Here is a 20,001-nt window from a genome sequence, read left to right as displayed (position 1 = left end):
TAGTTTAAGAGCCAGCGCGGTCGCGGTCATGTTTGCGCAGTCCGCGCTGACCCCGCAGGGGTATTTTTTTCCAATTTTTCCAGCCCAGTATAAATAGGACCTTTTTCCATTTTTAGGTTACGTTTTATTTTTCTGAAGCAGCTGAGCTCGTGAGACCGAATTGTTTAGCCATTTTTGGCACTTTTGCTCTTTAATATTGTATTTTCTTCCTAGAAATTAATTAATAAGCTTACTTCTTCATCTATTTCTTTAATTTTTGCATCTAGCATGAGTAGCTAAACTCACTAGCTAGGGTTGTGACTCAACCCTAGTGTGGGTAATTGATGGGTGTTGCCATCTAAGGTTAGGATGATATTGGGTGTTTGCTATTTGGGTTAATTTTAGGTTTTAATTAAGGATTGGTGGTTGCAAACACTGATTCTAGCTTTGTGGGTTTAACTCTTCTTGAGAAAGAGAGTCCATGACCCCAAAATTGACCCAACAAGGAATTGGGATGGACCCATGAGAAATGGTAGTCCCAATTAACGGGTTAAATCTCGAGAGATTAATCACCCTACTTGAACCCTAGTTGCTTGGTCTAATTGGCCTACCCAATTGGTCTCGAGAGAGTCAATTGGGCAAAATCACTCTCTCTACCGACAGGTGTGAGAGTGGGTACAATTGTGCAACGGTTATAGCATAAGCCCCAAATATGTCAATGTATCCTTAGTAGCATCTACCCGTTAATTAGCCACCTAGGCAAAGCCACGACCCTAGTGCCTTTCTCTATATTAATTACAACTTAGCAATATTCCAGTAGCATAATTTAGTTTCAATCATTAGCTTTATAAAGGTAGATATAGAAATCAAAACCAAAGATGTTTGAAGTGATATCAGAAGCACAACCGCAATTCTAGACTAAACAGAAATTACAACTCCACTACTAGCTCCCTATGGAAATTCGATCCCGAACCACTATTCGGGTAAAAGCTGTTGCGACCCGCTCTTCCTACTTTAGAGTAGTGTTGAGTCGGCAGCGATCAGGTGCCAAATAAAAGTCTATAGGATCAAAAGGGTTGACTAGGGATAAATTTTATTTGTGGTAAGCAATTAAGCTCAAAAAGATCAAAGGAAGCCTAAAATCATTTTTCAAACCGAGCATCACCTAAAATTTTGCTTCGACTCAAAAACCGGGCAAGTTCTAGACACAAGTACAATACATGGACTACACAAACCTCACGACACATGGCACATGACTCACTAAGGATGATCCTATTCCGACTCTCAAACAAATGCAAATATTCACGGAGTCACGAGATATTAAGCATTAAGCACAAAGTGAACATAAGTTAAGAAATTGAGACATAGGCGCCACAAAACATGCTATCCAAGTAAGCAAGGCATCATCAATAAATTCAAATCATAGGGAAGAAACTACACATGCCAAAGCCTAAATATGCTACTATCAAACATGTGAAGGGCGCCTAGGTTTAGCTCATCTTTCTTCCTCCAATTTATTCCCTAAACTACTCTAAAAGAAAAAACTACCCGTTTCAAACTACATCCCATGGAAAAGAACCTAGGCACAAAGAAAAACCACGAGGGATTATTACTACCTAAAGAAAGCTAAAAGACATATTTTTGTGTTTTTTTTTTAGACTTTAATCCCTCAAGAAAGCTGTCCACAAAATCCATCCTCGGGAAAAGTCCAAATTTTTTGAATTTTTTTTTTCGTTATTTTTCGTTATTTTTTGTTTTTTTTTGTTTTTTTTTAAAAATTACTACACTAAGAACGAGTACTATAACTAAGCTAACATAGCACAGAAAATCACCCAGACAATCTCCTCACCCTACACTTGAAATTGTGCAATGTTCTCAATGCACACTAAAAATAACAAGAGGGTAAAAGAGACTCCCTGGTAGGCCGAAGGCCGAAGCATTAGCAGCTCACGGGATACTCAGACTTCTCCCAGGTACGATCCTTTGTGCGGTCACCCCACACTTATTTCAACCACATAACTCACTTTTGCACACTTCCAGTGGCTTTTCTTCTATGCTCATAATCCTACAAAAAACGCTACAAAGATAGAAAAATAAAATAAACAAAAATAAATAAAAATAAAAGAAAGCAGTAAAGCTGGGTTGCCTCCTAACAAGCGCCTAATTTAAAGTCGCGGCACGACTTGAACCAATTTTTGTCTCCACCTTGCACTTATGAATTGTACCCCTTGATCGCTGCCGATTCAACACTACACTAAGGTAGGAAGAGCGGGTCGCAACAACTTTTACCCGAATAGTGGTTCGGGATCGAATTTCCACAGGGAGCTAGTAGTGGAGTTGTAATGTCTGTTTAGTCTAGAATTGCGATTGTGCTTCTATTGTCTCTTCAAACATATTTGGTTTTGATTTCTATATCTACCTTTATAAAGCTAATGATTGAAATTAAATTATGCTACTGGAATATTGCTAAGTTGTAATTAATATAGAGAAAGGCACTAGGGTCGTGGCATTGCCTAGGTGGCTAATTAACGAGTAGATGCTACTAAGGATACATTGACATATTTGGGGCTTATGCTATAACCGTTGCACAATTGTACCCACTCTCACACCTCTCGGTAGAGAGAGTGATTTTGCCCAATTGACTCTCTCGAAACCAATTAGGTAGGCCAATTAGACCAAGCAACTAGGGTTCAAGTAGGGTGATTACTCTCTCGAGGTTTAACACATTAATTTGGACTACCATTTCTCATGGGTCCATCCCAATTCCTTGTTGGGTCAATTTTGGGATCGTAGACTCTCTTTCTCAAGAAGAGTTAAACACACCAAGCTAGAATCAGTGTTTGCAACCACCAATCCTTAATTAAAATCTAAAATTAACCCAAATAGCAAACACCCAATATCAATCTAACCTTAGATGGCAACACCCATCAATTACCCACACTAGGGTTGAGCCACAACCCTAGCTAGTGAGATTAGCTACTCATGCTAGATGCAAAAATTAAAGAAATAGATGAAGAAGTAAACGTATTAAATAATTGCTAGGAAAAAAATACAATATTGAAGAGCAAAAGTGCCAAAAATGGCTAAACTATTCGGTCTCACGAGCTCAGCAGCTTCAGAAAAATAAAACTTAACCTAAAAATAGAAAAAGGTCCTATTTATACTGGGCTGGAAAAACTGGACAAAAATACCCCTGCGGGGTCAGCGCGGACCGCGCAAACATGACCGCAGCCGCACTAGCTCTTAAACTCTTGGTTTCTGCTTCTCTGAAGTTGAGGACCCCGGACCGCGTAAAAATGTAGGTGCGGCCGCGGTGGAAGTTAGCGCGGCCGCACAGAAATGGACGCGGGCCGCTTTGCTTGAAAGGGGTCAATTTTTGGCTCTCTGAATCTCTGCTCCGCAGGCCGAGTAGAAGTGTAGCGCGGCCGCGGAGCCTGACCGCGGACCGCGTGGTAATGACCGCGGCCGCGTTGCCTTCCCCTTGAATATGCCATTCTCTGAACCTCCTAGTGCGGTCGCGTTCATAGTTGCGCGGTCCGCACTAGGGCCTTTTTTCCTCAACTTCCTTGATCTTTGACACTTGAGCAGGTTTCACTCCTTTCTGAGCCGATATTTGACTTTCGTCGCTTTGTCGATCAAACCTGCAATCAAGTACAACTTGTGAGCATTTTGGGACTATTTTGTAGCAATTTATAACCAAAGCGTAGGCAAGTAGGGGTATAAAACACATTAAAATCCTAACTTATCAACTCCCCCAAACTTAAGCCTTTTCTTGTCCTCAAGCAAACAAAATAAGACCCACCCCTTAAAGGAAAATCCAAGTAATTCTATCTCCCCTAATGCAACCTCAACAAGCATCAATTGGGACTAACAATTCCCCTCAATACGAATGCATCATTAACACATTTAACTTTTGAAAAACCATGGATCAAATGTGACACAAGAGCATCAAGAGTTGACACATTTCATCAAAGAGCTTATCTCAATTACTTTGGTCATTGTGGAACCCAAACTCACACATCCTTAACTCTCCCTAAGCGAACCTCACCTTTTAGAGTATTAACACACAAATCGAGGTTGATGGAGTTTCACTCATCTCTCTCAAGAAGAAGGTACAAGTCCGGCTCTAGGTACCATATGCTTGCCCCTTATGTAAGTATCCACTAATGTAGGTTCCCTTCAACTCAAGATCCTATAGGGCTTTTGTGGAGTCATTATGAAGGCTTTTGGGTGAGGGTAGGACATGTTTTTATTCAAGTGGGTTCAATCTTCCCTTAAGCACTTCTTTTGATTCATTATGGCACAACTCTCTTGACTCTTTCGAGTATTTCACTTCTTTACAAGGAGTTAGAGAGACACATTGTCACCCTTTTTTATGCAATTCAAAACATTTCTCCTTTTTCTACTTTTTCCACACCTTTTTATTTTCATTTTGGTTTCCTTTGAATCCCTTTTTATTCTTGTTCACTTTGGACTTTCTTTTTGTCTTTTTCTTTTCTTGCTTTTTCATTGCCTTCCTTTTTCTTTTGCTTTTGTACCTTTCTACCACTTTGTTTCCTTTCTTGTCTCTCCCCCCAAACTTAGACATTTGCCATTACTCAAGGGAAGATTTGGGTGCCAAGATAGGGTAATCATTTAGAACGGGTATAGGCTTATAGCATTGGTTCTTGAAAGAAAAGGTTTAAGGCTCAAAAGGGTTAACTAGGGATCATCTTTTTGGTAGGCTACGGAATTGTTCAACTTAAAATTCGGATCAAGGAGAGCCTATAATCACTTCTCAAGTCAAATTTCACCTAGGATTTCGCCTCAACAAACATTCAGGGCAAGTTCTAGACGATTGGCTCGGGACTTGGACTCACAATTAGATTCCTCACCACACACACTAAGGGATTGCTAAAAATATCGAGTCGAGGGTCCACAACGACCTTAGTTACGATTCAAGCACACAATGGTCCGAAAAGACCACATGATGATTGTTTGGTCAACACAAGAGTCACAAGGCCACGACTTTCACCATCCTAAATACAACATTATGTCTTTGACCATGGGATCAAAGGCAAATGTGCTAGGCCCAAGTGAAGCTTTGCTTGAGGTGCCCTTAACTACAACTATCAGAAACAAAAGAGAAGTCAAAGAAACGGACTCAAACCCTTAAGAAGGTAGTCACTCCATACATCATCGGGAAGAGCCACCCGGTTCACACAATATTTCACCCTTGGAAAGAACCGTGGCCTTAAGAAATCCAAGGGCTTATTGGAAGCGTCAAAAACAAGACAAAAGGGTACGAACCTAACTATAAAGCTAAAAACAAATTTTTTTTTGCGAAAAACAAAAATAGAATGAATATTTACAATAGGGAGTTAGAATATACAAACGGGGATGAATATATACAAAATGTAACTTAACTTTATATACAAACCAAAATAGAAGATAAAAAGTACTGAATGTAAATTTATATACATACCAAATGGAAAATCAACTAAAAAGGAATAAAAACTGAGTCAAATATGTACATTCATCCAGATAGTCATCAAAAAAGTAGGGCGCATCCCCACGAATAAGAGCTGGCATTGTCCCCAATGCCAACTACCAAAATAAGCATCAAACAAAAAGTCATAGCAAAGGATATAGGGGCTCCCTAAGCCAGGTCCGTCTGCATGGTGTCATCTGTGGTTCCCAAGTCCTCTGTATGTGCGGGAGCCTCAGACTGGCTCCTGGACTCCTGCTGCTCAATTGCTGGGACTGGGGCCTGCTCCTGAACCGGCTGTATGACAGGTGTATCCTGAGGCAAAGTGGAGGAGGCCTCCTGTGGGACTGCCGCCTCAATAACCGCATCTGCTGTGCTGGGAAGCTTCCTCTTTTTCCTAGGCTGCCTGGGCACCTGCTCCTGCTCTGGCTGTGGCACTGGTGCTGCTGCTGGAGGGGCTGGATCCCTAAATAACAAGTCTAAAGGCATCTGATCTGCCAATAGCTTGTCCACATCTTTTCGCAGCTCTTTCACAGACTCCTTTGAAGCCCGTGACCTCCGCATCTTTCTGTGCTTCTTGGCAAACTCCTTCGGAGCCTTGCCATGTGACTCCACTGCTGTAGATAGGATAGCCTGAGTCTTCAAATTCTTTTCCTGGTTCTCCAGGAGGTTCTTCAAGGTATCCTCAATGGACTGAGGAATCTGAACTGGCTGAGGTGCTGCCTGGGCCTGAATAGTGGAAGACAAGGTGGACAACTTGGATGTCGATGCTGACATCCAGTTGTTCAGGCTAGGCAAAGTCTGACTCAGCTGATGGGCAGTGAATGGATGAGTTCTGGAAGATGGCACTCTCGGGCCTGCTGAAGTACTGGGACCAGCCGAAGAAGAAGGTCCTGGAGGCAAGTCCTCAACTGTAATGGCAGCAGGTGTGGCAGAAGGCTCGACAGAAGGCTCTACCGTAACTGGCTCCTCAGACTGGCCAGTCGGGGCAGAGGAAGGTGGCTTGTAGTTCTTGGATTTAGGGTTGTCTGGACCCTGCATATTGTACCAAGAGTAAGGAGCCACATGCTTGGTCTTGACATCATATATCCTCTTCTCCACCTCCAGATCCCGGAAATTCATTGATAGGGTGTTTGGAAAAGGATAATTCCTGTCATGCTCTTGCCCCACCACAGAAATCATACGGGACATCACATTGCCCACGTTGATCGGGTACCCAGCCATAATAGATGCAACCAGAACTGCTCGGGTAAGTGGAATCGTCTGGTCATGAGTAGAAGGGTCAAGCCGACTGCATACAAAGGTCAACCACCCTCGAGCCTCAAAACTGAATGTCTTCCTGAATATCTTGTTTCCTGCTTGTAACCACTCTGGCACAGTACCTGGGATTGCCAAGTACTGGGCCAACCACGGGCGGACTTCCTCTCCCATTGCCAACTTTGCCAAATAAAGGGACTCATCTTCATCACGGAACCCCAAATACTCATTTAACGATCTCCCATCAAACAACACTGTTTTGTTTCTAACTTTGGTCACCTTGGTATCCTTGACTATATGAGCCACATTGGAGTAGAACTCCCTAACCATGTGCTCGTTAGCATCGATGCACCTCTCCCTGAAGAACTCCCAGCCCCATCTTGTTCTGAACTCCCTCTGCACGTTCGGGTTGTGGGGTAAAAGATCAGTGTCAATAAAACATCTCTCTGGTATCAACTTCCTCAACGGCCACCATTCCCTAAACTTGTGAAAGGCCACTTGACTGACAAACCGATCCTCCCAGACTTCAGGCTTCCTAGTTCTCTCAATCCCCCCAACCTGAGGTTCACCTCCCTCATCTTGACCTGCACTCTCCCCAGATAATCAAGCTGTGGGGGAGGTGGAGTATTGCTCACTACCAGCTGCGGACTCGTCACAAGAATCCGAGACTACAGTCACTGGTCTTTTGGAGGTGGGTGATGGGGGAGGGGTATCAAATAGGTGGAGGGGGTCAGTTACGTGAGTTGGGATTGAATTGGAGGAGATGTCTTTGGAGGGTACATACTCACTTTCCGTGAAAACAGTGGAAGAATAATGTTTGGAACGACGTCGTATACAGAAAATTCGTGGTGCCGTTGCTGTTTCTGCGGCCGTGAAAATTCGAGGCTAATTGCCATTTATGGCCGTGTAATTAATGTAATGATGACTGTTTAATTAACTTGATCAGGCTTTGTTTAAAAGATACAGAAAGAGGGAAAAAAGGTGGGATAATTTAACAAAGCACCGACGTCAGTATATAAAGAAAGCTCAAGCGACGCGTAAAAGTCAGTGCCAAAATGACTTCTCTCAGTACTTTTATTTTGCTTGGTCTCTGAATAAAAGTCCTCTCTGCCTTTGTGCTTGTTTTTGGTGCGAATGAGTCTTTGATTAAACCAAAAGCTCAAATTCACCTACCTGCTTTACTTCCAAACTAACGGTGAAGCTTTAGATAGTCGAACAATTTTTAAACAAAAATATTATATTTTTATATATGATTCTTTTATAATAATTCTGTATAGATTCTCTCAATGTATAAATTTTATATAAGAAAAAAAAATCAATATAATGTCCAAATTCATACAAAATTTTAAAAGTTTGACTTTCGTATTCCAAACATCATTAGTCTTTTGAAATGGGGTAAGACTTCTTTGACTCAAAAAGAATGAAAGGGTTCAACATTGGAGAGTATAATTATCTAACTTTAGAAGTAAGAGTAAATATCAATTCCTTATTTTTTTTTGGAAATAAGAATTTAGATATAGAAAAACTAATAAGCCATGCAGCTACATCATTCTAAAATGAAAAGAGAAAACTTCCTCTAGCTAAACTATTATCTTGTCTTCTAGAAAACAAGGCACTTACACAAAAATTGAGACCTCAATATAAAGGTAAGTTTACAACTTTCTCGACACAAGTCGCACTTTTTTTGTGCACATACTAAGAAAACTTATTCATAAGAACTGTTGAAGAACAAAATGGTACTGTACCACGCTATTCAAACATAATACGAATACACGAAACAAAGGACACATAAAGCCTCAGGAAGTCTGTTCAAGAGCGGCTTATAACAACTGTCAGTAACACAAAGCTCTCAGTAGTTTCGATACTTACATTGTGGAAAGGCTCAAATAACATTGTGTACACAAAAGTAGAGCACGCCTATGATGTTATTTCTTCCTCCGTGATCCATTGAGGAAAGCTCGGTCTTGATGAATCAATTCTAATAAGATGCTCATCCTCTGCGCCAGAATCATCACTCGAGTCCTCTCTTGCGTGACTTTCTTCTATCGGTTCGCTTGGAAGTTGAATAAGGACATCTTTATTCTCTCCTTGTGCTTGACCCTTCTTTCGCAATGTGGTAGATCCTTCGGATCTCACAGAAACAAGTCTTTGTGGACGATTTGATGGAACTTCTGGATAAGACTGACTGTGAGAGGTTTTAGCTTCACCAATTCTAGGAAAACTTCTGGCACGCCTTCTTGTGTCGCTTATCTAATAACCAAAAAGAGCAAGTTATCTTAGAGGCCAATATTGTAAAACCGGTGATTTCAACTGAACACAACTCGAAGATGAACAAAACAAGAAGCGTCTCTTCAAGCCCATATTGGTGGTTACAACCCCAGGGAACAGGAAGGGGAGAAGGGGCAGGATAGAGGTGAGAAAGTAGGAGAAATCATAATCTTAACAAACAATATCCGCAGGTGTACTTCCACTCCACAGTTGAATATAGTAATAACACAGAATGGCCAGTCCCATGTACATCCATCAGTAGATGTTTAAGGGCTTTAGACTTAACAGAGTTAGAAACCATGATTGGATTGATCAGCACCAGAGCAGATGAAGTAGCGTGCCAGGTAAGGGTAACTTGGGCACGATATCTTTCCAACTTAGACACCTTGCGGACATGGAAGACATACCGTGTCCATCTAACTAATGTACAGTTCGAATAGAACTGTTCTAAAAAGACTCAAGTCCGCCATAGTGTGAAAATCACTTGCTCTCAGGTGAACAATGTGCCTCCAGGACCTCCAGAATACATCTAATATATTGACTACTGGGAAAGAGCACAAAAAAAACCTAAGAAAGTTTATTTTAAAAAAATCTCATGAAAAACTTTGTGCAAAGAAGTTTGCTTTAATTGAGCCAGTATATATCCTACGTATGTTAAGAAACTTAAAAGTAGACAAACATCATTTTTGCATCTGTGAACTTCATATTCTATGTGCAGTCACATCCTCGGGCTCGAAACCAGATATATAGGAGTGTACAATAAGTTGACCAACAGAGAGAACTTATCAACTTGTGATAAATACCTACAACATTAAAAACTTTAGGATATGCTCTCCTAGGGAAACGCCATATAGGTACTGGAATGTGGTTAAAATAGGTAGGCACGGTTTTTCATCACATAGCCAGCTGAGAATGAGAAACAAGGTTTCTTTCATCATGGATTAGTGTGGGTGAAAGTTATTGCATCACATCGACACCCAATATGGTGCTGAAGTTTAGGAATTAGTTCTGTTTTTGTGTATATATTTGTTCCTATAAATGCTGTAGCATATTATACAAAACATAATATGAGTGAAAATATTCTCTTCCATACAAATCTTCATTTTCCTTTCTATACTAGTTTCTCTATTCAAATTATTTATCAATCTCAGGCTTATTAGTATAAGGACATGGGATGCTCCATCAAACAGTATATAGTAATCTAGCCTAATTGACACGCTGTTTTGGGTAGTTGCTCCATTCCCCAAAGCCTAACATTTAAGTAAACTCTGTTACGGGCCCTTGCTTCGACACAGAGGTTTGGTGACAGACTAAGTTGCAAAATGGTCTTTAAAATCACACTCAAAGAATATCTAAAAAAATTAAGTTACTACTAACCATGCTACCATAGATGCTTAGCTGCATTGCCCGGGTAGACATATTGGTTTCATGCTGACCAGTCTGTTCCACATCCTGTCTATGTTGCATAGCCTTGTAACTATTTTCTGGCCAGCTCATTAAACCACCGTGCTCTCTATTAAAAGACCTTGAGGGATGATCAATTGAGTGTGATAATAGCGAAGACGATCTTCTCTGGAGACCCCTGCCTGTTAGAAATCCCGCAATATCAAACATAATCACCCTTGCCCTTGTCTCAACTTGATAACAAGAAGGTTGATGAGAAAAACTAGCTGTCTGGACACCTAATAATGAGCCAAAAAATAGAAATTAATTAGAATTCTCTGAGATGAGGCTATGAATCAGAGGATTTGTGCAAGTAACCAAAGTTCTAAGTACTATCAATTTCCGAAGCAAAATTGTCTAGTGCATATATGCAAACCATGCCAACCTTAAGAGAATAAAATTGCCAAGCACCAAGAAAATCAAAGGAGAAAAAATTGTTTTTAACAAGCATGTAAGTTTCTAATCAAAGGCCATATGGAGGTACATATAACCAAAATATCAGTTTTCCCCCATTACAAAGAGAGGGGTACAGCAGAAGTGCAGTTAAAGGGGTAAGAAGCAACCTGATGCCTCTGTGTTGTGGAAGCTTTGTTGTTCCCAAGAGGAAGGCAATAATGGTGCAGGGGCTGAAAGAAGCTCATCATGTGAACCATGAGGTTTAACAAATCCCTCCAACAGAAAACCAATGGAATGATAAGGCAATTCGAAACTTTCCCCTCTTATGTATACGCTCATAGTTGACCTTTCTGCAACCAGAGCTCTCATATCTTGCATTGTCGTCTTTTCAAACATTTGAGGAAGCAAGATTTTTGCAAGAACAAGTGCACTTTCCTGCAGACACCGAGATAACCTGTGTGATCCACTGCTCAGAAAGACCTAAATTCTAGTTACTCCCTATGTTCCATTTAATGTAGCACACTCTTTCCTTATTAGTCTGTTGCGAAAAGAATGACATCTTTCTACATTGGAAAATAATTTAACTTTAAATTTCTCATTTTATCCTTAATGACATGGTTTTATAGCCACATAAATATCATGGAAGGCATAACACCACAAGTTTCAAAAGCCAAACACCATGCCGAGTCAAATACCGCCACATAAATTGTAATGGAGGGAGTAATACAAACCAGTAAAGAGAGATCTCACTTGGTTATCAATAGCTTTGGCTTTGAAATTTCAGAATGTATCTTTTAGCCTCACTATCGTATCCCATTGGTTTACCTATTTTATCTTTACTTGGTGAAGCCATTAGCTTATGGTAAAGCCTTAATACAATATTCTGTAGGTTTTACGTATTTCTGGTTCTAGAAAGTGAGAACACAGAGTTTGTCCAATTTTTTTTTCTTAAACCTATATATTATAGAGCTCATAATGTACACGCAAATTCTCCAGATCCATGGTACATTGAACATGAAAACTTGACAATCTCTACCTCCTGACAGGGCACTATGTGCTGCAAGAAAGAAACTATAGTTCTGTATATATGGTAAGTCTTTCCGCATTGGTCTGTAGCATAAGAGATACCTATGGCTTTTCAAATACTACTTGCCTTTGTATGACATCAAATGACCCTATCTTTATTGAGCTTTAAGGATTTATTCACAGAGAAAAGGTGACCTCTTTGGAAGTGTTTGAAAAATCAGGGTGCATATCCTCAGGCAGAATGCAACAGCAGAAAGAAGAGAGCATTTGAGTATCATTGAAAATTATTCAAGGTGATACCAGTTCCTTTTCTTCGGATAGGTAAGCAAAAAAAAAACGTAGGAAAAGGGCAACACAGAAAAGTGCAGTTTTTTTTAAAAAAAGAATTCATTTTTATCTGGTCTAAAGAAGATGAAAAGCCTTTTCTTAAATCACTCGATTGGAGCAATTCTAGACCTTAATATAATTAATCTTTGCTTGCTGAGATGTGTTTGAGTTCTTTGTTTTCTTCAGTGCAAAAAGAATAGTGGAAGAACCATGCAGTATGTAAAGAATGTTAATGTTAGGAACCAAAAAGTCTCTACTTTCTCTTTTCTTTACTCAGTATATTCTTTCACTAGTTGGAGAGCCCAAGTGTTATTTTTCCACCATACTAATAATGACAAGAGAAAGATGAGTTAAGCATACACATATTTATGGAAGCTAAAATGGTTAAAAATGATGATCATTCAAAATACCTGCCAAAAGAAATCTTCTATAGCGGGATCAGATCTGAGAGCAGTAAGTATCTTCTCACTATCAACAGAAAAGCAGAGAACCACCGAGTCCGTGACAATGTCACAGATGTAAGGCTTTCCCACAAGCACTTCATATAAACCTAGTGTACTCCCATGTGAGAAAGTTGGATGCAATAGATGCTTATTCCTTGCACTCTTACTTGACCACTATCAAACAGGACATCATATTTTTAGAAATGTTTCTGGCTAAAAAGTATTATTCTAACAACGGTTACACTACTAATTACCTTCACTACTCCATTAGATATAAGCCAAACTCCAGTTGGCTTTGATCCCTCTCCATAGAGGGTCGCACCACGTAACTTCATTATCTCTTTGGTTGAACCAATTAGTCTCTCACGCACTGTGGGAGGAAGGGCTCCCAACAGAGGATTAGTACTAATCAAATCGCGAATTTTTGGAATTTTGACCAGAGGTGGATTTCTTACAAGCCTTTTCAAATCAGTCTGCAAAAAAATGTATATACAAATATCAAGTATGAAATCAGATGTAACACGAAAGCAATGAAACAGGACTAGAGGATGAGAAGAAGATGCTCACCTGAACAGCATCGTGAAGATGTGCCATCTCTTTTTCCTCCAATATACCGATCTTCTCAAGATTATGGACATAATCAATCAAGTGATTCAACACCGCATATGTGACTTGTCTGGTTTTCACAACTCGGAGAACCTGAATACATACTTTCTTTTAGAACAGGTAAATTACTCAAGAAGTAGACTGGACATTGTCAACAGGCTAAATTTGACTTATATGTCGCAGAAACCAGACAACTGTATTCTTGGGTTTCAAAATTAAGTGTATGACCATGACTCAAGCATGGAGTAATCTGGCAAAAGAATGCAGGTAGCATAAAATTTCTTGAACTATCAGATATGCACCCTGTAGTATTTTTATTCAACATGTTTGAATCTAACAGGAAATATTGAGCTCATCGAGAGAGATATGTCTTTGTATACCTGAGGAAATGTGACACGGACTTCTTCTAGAAACTTCCGTGCATCCTCTCCTTCTTCCTCGCTTTCCTTGATCACAAGGGAAGCAATTTCACTCTCACCTGAAGTGATAATTGCTTGCATAAGAAACTGTAACTCCAATACATATCATTCCTTTTCTTTTTCTTTTTCTTTTTCTTTTTCTTTTTTCCTCTTTTGGGAGGATTCCACTGCTCAGAAAGCTTCCCCATAAAAAGATATAAAATTATAAAGCCACAAAACTGATGCTAAAGTTAACGCTTTCGTTAGTACGCGCCAAGAAAGATTAAGCAGCTAGGTCGACCCAGCTGCTGTACTTGTGTTTGGTGTTCCATGTTCCTTCATCTACCAAATGAATTAAATTCACTGATTGCTAGTAAAAGATATTGATCAGGGACTTGACCAAATACTTCTAATCGTAACAAAACAAAGATCTTTCGGAAATTCACACTTACCGCTTTTTGAGAGGTACTGTTGCTAAGAAAGAGCTAGAGAATCTTTCAGAAAGAGTTATGGTTTACAACTTATGCTTGTGGTTTTATGAGATCTTGTTTAAAATGGCATTATGCTTCGTGGGGAATCAGTCTTCAATAACCTACCTCCTTAATTGTGACTTTTAAAACTGAGAACATTCCCTTTTTCTTTTTTGTAGTTTCTTTCTCTTGGAAAAATCTTTTTCCTTTGTTCCCTTTCTTCGGGAAGAGGATACAACAACAACAACAACAACAACAACGACCCAGTGAAATCCCACTAGATTCAGGAAGAGGATACGAGGAGAAAATAATGTAACAATGGATATTTCTCCTTATGTGAAATCTTTTTGACCTAATATGCAACCATTATCACTAATTAGTACCGGTAGCATAAAAAGACAAACTTAAGGATGCCACCTGACTTTGGAACCCTTTTCATTCCACTCTTGCCAAATATCTATAGTTTTCAACATTTCTTAGTATTATCTTCATCAAAATAATGCCTAATAGACCATAACTCACCTTAAAACCATAGAAGCATATGTTACTTAAATGCAATAGTTCAACTTCAACATAATTGTGGGTAGTCACAATTAGCGGTGGCAAACGGGCAGGTCGGATCGGATATGAGCGGGTCAAAAACGGGTAACGTAAAAATGGATAAATTATCCAACCCGACCCATATTTAATAACCGATAAAATATGGGATAACCGGAGATTCCATATTATCCATGGCTTATTGAATATGATCATTTTTGGGAGAATTCCTAGTCTCCCAAACTTGAGGAACCCCCAATTTGAGGCTTTACAAATATAAAAGTTAAACCCAATAGTTATCCATTAGTTACCCATTTTCTAAATGGATAATATGGTTCTTATCCGTATTTGACCCGTTTTTAAAAAGTTCATTATCCAAACCATTTTCTAATGGATAATATGGGTGGATAACTGTTTTCTTTTATCCATTTTACCACCACTAGTCATAATAATTCTCGGATTATTATTTAGAGAGCAAAGTGAAAAATTGAGATATCTCATACAAAAGACCTAACCAGTAGTTTTCATCGATTAAACATAAAAGCAAAAAAGCCGCCGTAAAACTCAAGGCAAACCTTGGAGTTACGGTTCTTTTCCACTTTCCCAAGCCTTTAAACGGAATTATGATGAAAATAACGACAACAACAACAAAATATATATATAAGAAAACTGTAATACTCGGCCTATAGCACCGTTGACCTGAAGCAAAATTTGAAACAGTTAACTATTCCTCCATAGAGTCGATTTTGAAGGTCCTCCGGCAAAATGTTTTTGACTTTAAATATTTATTTTTATGCATTTCTAGCTTAGAATCTCAATTTTAAAAATATTTTTAGAAAGCTGTGGGCGGGCCCATGGGGGCCCGTGGCCCTTGTAGAACTGGGCTGGGCTGGCTATTCTTTAGCCCATTGAAATGGTGGGCTAGCCCAGCCCAGCCCGTCAAATGCCAAGGCCCGCGTGGGTTGGGCTAAACTTGGTTGGCCAGCCCATATTGATAGCTCTGGCAGAAAGAAATTGTCCAACTAAAGATGAGTAGAGAAAGCTAGACATAATAAAAAAGCATCATAACACTGAAAAGAAATGTGATAATAAGATGTAGTATATAGAAATCTTTAATAGTTACTTACCGATGAATTCATTTAGTTGCAGTCTTGCAATTCTATGGGCCCGGAGAAATCCAGCACAGATATAGCATGCAGACTCTAATCTCTCAACACTGAAATATGTCACAAGCTTTCGGGGGACAACACTTGTCTGAAGAAACTTGTAATAATTTGGGATGTTAACATAAGATCTTAAACCCTTCCAATCACACAGGGGCTCATGAGATACTCGGTCAATTGCTTCTTCCACAGATTGCATTAGAAGATTTGCTATAGTTTGTGGGATCCTGCCCTCATTGAGCATTTCCCAGTATGCTGCTTGAACACCTGGAAACATAACTTCTCTTTAGCAATCAAATTTGGATATGCATAATTGAGATCAGAAAACATAAATTGCCTTTGTGTATTCTTTACTGTTAAATAATTTGACTTAGACATATATGGTATATAGTATGTAACGACCCGGCCGGTCGTATTGAATATTACAGCCCCGTTCCCCCATTTATTGCTTATTCTATGCTCATATGTTGTTATGTAACTTGCTGGGGTGGTCGGTTCGGTTCCGGGGATGTTTCGGAGTGAATTGGGACACTTAGTCCCAAGGTTGGAAGTCTAAGTTGAAAGAGTTGACCGGATGTTGACTATTGAGTAAATGGCTCCGGAATGGAGTTTTGATGGTTCAGATAGCTCCGTAAGGTGATTTTGGACTTAGAAGCGTGTCAGGATATTGATTTGGAGGTCCATAGATGATTTTGGCTTGAATTGGCGAAAATTGGAAAAATATAAGTTTTGAGAGTTGAGAAGTTTGACCGAGAGTTGACTTTGTGGTTACCGGGCTCGGATTTTGATTCCGGAAGTTGGAATAGGTCTGTTGTGTCAATTATGACTTGTGTGCAAAAATTGGGGTTAATTGAAGTTGGTTTGGTATGTTTCGGCATTAGTTTTGAAAGTTAGAAGTTCATAAGTTCATTAGGCTTGAATCGATGCGCGATTCGTGGTTTTAGTGTTGTTTCATGTGATTTGACGCGAGTTCGTATGATGTTTAGGACTTGTTGGTATGTTTGGTTGAGGTCCTGCGGGCCTCGGGTGTGATTCGGATCATGTTCAGCGCATTTTGGAACTTTGAAGACTGCTGATATTTTCTGCTGCGGGTTTCCTTATACGCGATCGCGAGTGGGAGACCGCGATTGCGAAGAGTTGTTTGGCAACAGCCAACAGGTGGAGGATTGTTCTATGCGATCGCGAGAAGAGGTCTGCGATCACGTAGCTTTGGCATTCCATGAACCTGCGAACGCGTATGCTAGGTGACTGGCGTGTGGGCGTACACTGTGTTAATTGTGACCCGGTCGATTCTGTGGTACAGTGTAGTCATCAAACCTAGTTGCTATTCATGTGATCCCTATGTGTTAGAGTAATTGAGCTGCAATCCACATTAGAAATCATGTTAGGCTATATGCTTATCCGGTTGAGACCCACTGGGGTCATTTCTGTTGTTGAATTATTTGCTTAGATGGAAATTTTGTACTCAGTCACATCCATCATTTGCATATCATATCTAAGTCTCCGTTACTATTTATTGTTGTATCATATATCATTGTTTGGGCTGATTGGCATGAGATTTGTGAGCCCGAGAGATTGGAGAGATTGATGACTGAGTTGGGGCCTGAGAGCCGTGTTGTGAGTGACATTTGTGGATCGGGCTGCACGCCGCAGCAGGCCTTATGGCTTTATATATATTATTATTATATGGATCAGGCTGCACGCTGCAGCAGGCCTTTTAGGCTTATTTATTATGGGATCGGGCTGCACGACGCGGCAGGCCAGATTGGCTTTATATTAGCGCTTGGGCAGGATCCGCCCCTCCGGAGCCTAACATACCAGCAGTGACCGCAGGTACCGTACAGTGCTGAGTAACTGAGCGTGATGAGCGAGAATTGAGACAGTCAGATTGAGTAATCTGAGAGTGTGAGTACGTGAGGTTTTCATTGTGATGCATCACATGTGACATGCACATTGACATGTAGATATAGAGATGTAACATTCCTCATATTAGTCATACTTGGCATTTTTACATATATTGAGCTTAACTGTTAAACCTGATAGCATGTCTACATTCCTGTACTGTGTACCAATAGATTATGAGTTTCTCTAAGATATTATTGTCATATTTGCCGTCCTATCTGTATTGTTTAAAAATTTGTATTTGGACTGTATTGGTTGAGCTCGTCAGTGCTTTCAGCCCAAGGTTAGTCTTGTTACTTATTGAGTATATTGGGTCGGTTGTACTCATACTACACTCTGCACTTCGTGTGCAGATCGAGGTACTTCTGAGCACGACGGTTGCTAGCTTTGGAGCTTTATCTATCGGAGACTTTTAAGGTAGCTGTCTCGGCGTCCGCAGACCTTGACTCTCCTTCCTTTCAGTTATTTGTACTGTTCTATCTTTCTAGACAGTATTTAGCAGTTAGATTATGTTGTCAGTTAGATGCTCATGTACTCAGTGACACCCGGACTTTGGGGATATCGTATTGAGTCGTGGTATTTTCTTAGCAGTATTTATGAGATTTTTACTCTTGAGCTTGTTTTACTATGTTTCCAAATTTAAAGATGCGTGGTTTATTGTGATTGTCGGCTTGCCTAGTATTGTGATAGGCGTCATCACGACATGTGAGATTTGGGTCGTGACATAGTAGCATACAAAAGAAGTCAGACACAAATGTTTATCTCCAAGCATTCTCTATCTCTTCTTCCTTTCACTTACTTCCACTTGCTACTAAAGCAGAGCTCGCCGATTCTGTCAACCTCTTCTTCCTTTCTCTTACTTCCCTCAATGATACTCTTCAATCAAATATTTTATGTGCTTTGTCCAAGCAAAAAAAGCAATAAACCTACATAAACGAATAAATGTGTTCTCTGTGTACAATCATTGCGCAGGAGTAGAAAATACTGTTCCCCTACGAGAAAACAAAGGTGGGAAAGGTTGGAACTATCTTCTCGACCTGATATTTGCTTTTTTGGTGAGTATTCTAGGTCATTCTCTGAATTATCTGTGTGATAGTCTTTTGAATCCAAAATCCAAATTTTAATGTCTAATCATAAGAAGGCAAAACTCTACGAGGATAAAGTACAAGTAGATTTTCTACTATACAGATGCACATTGCATAGAGTCACCTTCTGATAGACGCTCTACTTCATATACATTGTACTGATGGGACATGATTTGACGTGTTAGTGGTCACAAGACTGCAAAGTGCACAAATTTTCGGGGAAATGATCCAAAAAACTTGTCCATATATTTTGTAGCTGGGCACAAAAAGTTATAGATCACAAACAAAATATACTTTTCCCCAGAACTGAGAGTGTAATGTTCTCACCATTTAGCAGGCGGATCCGAATATCTTTTAAATTCATATGGTCTAGATTATCATCATTTTCAGTTGAAGTATGAGGATGGACTGGTTCGCCCACCACATCATTAAGGCTAGTAATATATCTTTTAACAGTTGGCCAGTCAGCAGGTCCTAGTTCCTCATCATCTCCAAGATCACCAAATGCTTCCAGAGCTTTATTCAACATCTCATGTTTTGTGTAGTTCAATATGCGCTTCTGCAACAAGATAAAACTAAGTGACGAAAAAAAATCTATAGATGAAGAATTAAAAAATATAAAGCTGCAAACAACATGACTTTGCTTGCTTACCTCAGCATCCATCATTTCAACAAGAAGGTATGAGTTTTAGTTTAAAAAGTCATGACCAGTTAAACTACCGTCTTTAATTATCCTTGTGATACCATCTCTCTTTTATTCATAATACCTCTGCTACTTTTCCAAACATATAAATTTCCTTATCATGACACTTCTTTTTCCGGGAACACAACTGACAGAGAGGGAAAGGTCTTCCATCTCTTTTGGATTCCTTCACTCAACCATCTTTACTCATCTCGCCGTCATTGAATTTGGTCTTTGAACAGTGTTGAATTCAAGGTAATATCCCTTTTTTTTTGTGATAAGGATGTAAGGTAATATCCTTTTTCTCACATTTTGCTTAATTTCAATATCATGTAGTGTTTCTGTTGGTCTGTTAGAGAAAAGCAGTTGTTCCATAAAAGAAATATTATGCTATGAAGGGCCAACTTGAATTTCTGAGAGGCTGATAAACCTGAGAGCAACCAATGACAAACCACATAAAGAAAGAATATAGGCAGCAAACATGTGAACTGATTATAAATGAGCAAGCATAAATGGGGTTAGGTGAATAGTTACTCATCCCATTTGTCACCC

At 39.7% G+C, this 20,001-nt stretch overlaps 1 protein-coding gene across 1 annotated transcript in view; it reads right to left on the bottom strand.

Annotated features, from left to right (window-relative positions):
- LOC109226853 (sodium/hydrogen exchanger 8) overlaps window positions 8,256-20,001 on the bottom strand; it is a 33,326-nt gene continuing 21,580 nt past the window's right edge. The window contains exons 15-23 of the mRNA XM_019391743.1: window positions 19,095-19,326; window positions 15,745-16,047; window positions 13,593-13,690; window positions 13,174-13,305; window positions 12,861-13,079; window positions 12,574-12,780; window positions 10,978-11,245; window positions 10,349-10,653; window positions 8,256-8,953 (exon numbers count right to left, since the gene is read on the bottom strand). Coding sequence (XP_019247288.1) covers window positions 8,621-8,953; window positions 10,349-10,653; window positions 10,978-11,245; window positions 12,574-12,780; window positions 12,861-13,079; window positions 13,174-13,305; window positions 13,593-13,690; window positions 15,745-16,047; window positions 19,095-19,326 — 2,097 coding nt within the window. The 3' untranslated portion in view covers window positions 8,256-8,620. The remainder of the gene's footprint in view (window positions 8,954-10,348; window positions 10,654-10,977; window positions 11,246-12,573; window positions 12,781-12,860; window positions 13,080-13,173; window positions 13,306-13,592; window positions 13,691-15,744; window positions 16,048-19,094; window positions 19,327-20,001) is intronic.

Source organism: Nicotiana attenuata, chromosome 6 (genome assembly GCF_001879085.1).
Source record: "Nicotiana attenuata strain UT chromosome 6, NIATTr2, whole genome shotgun sequence".
Lineage (NCBI taxonomy): Eukaryota > Viridiplantae > Streptophyta > Magnoliopsida > Solanales > Solanaceae > Nicotiana > Nicotiana attenuata.
This window is presented reverse-complemented; position numbering and strand designations above follow the sequence as displayed.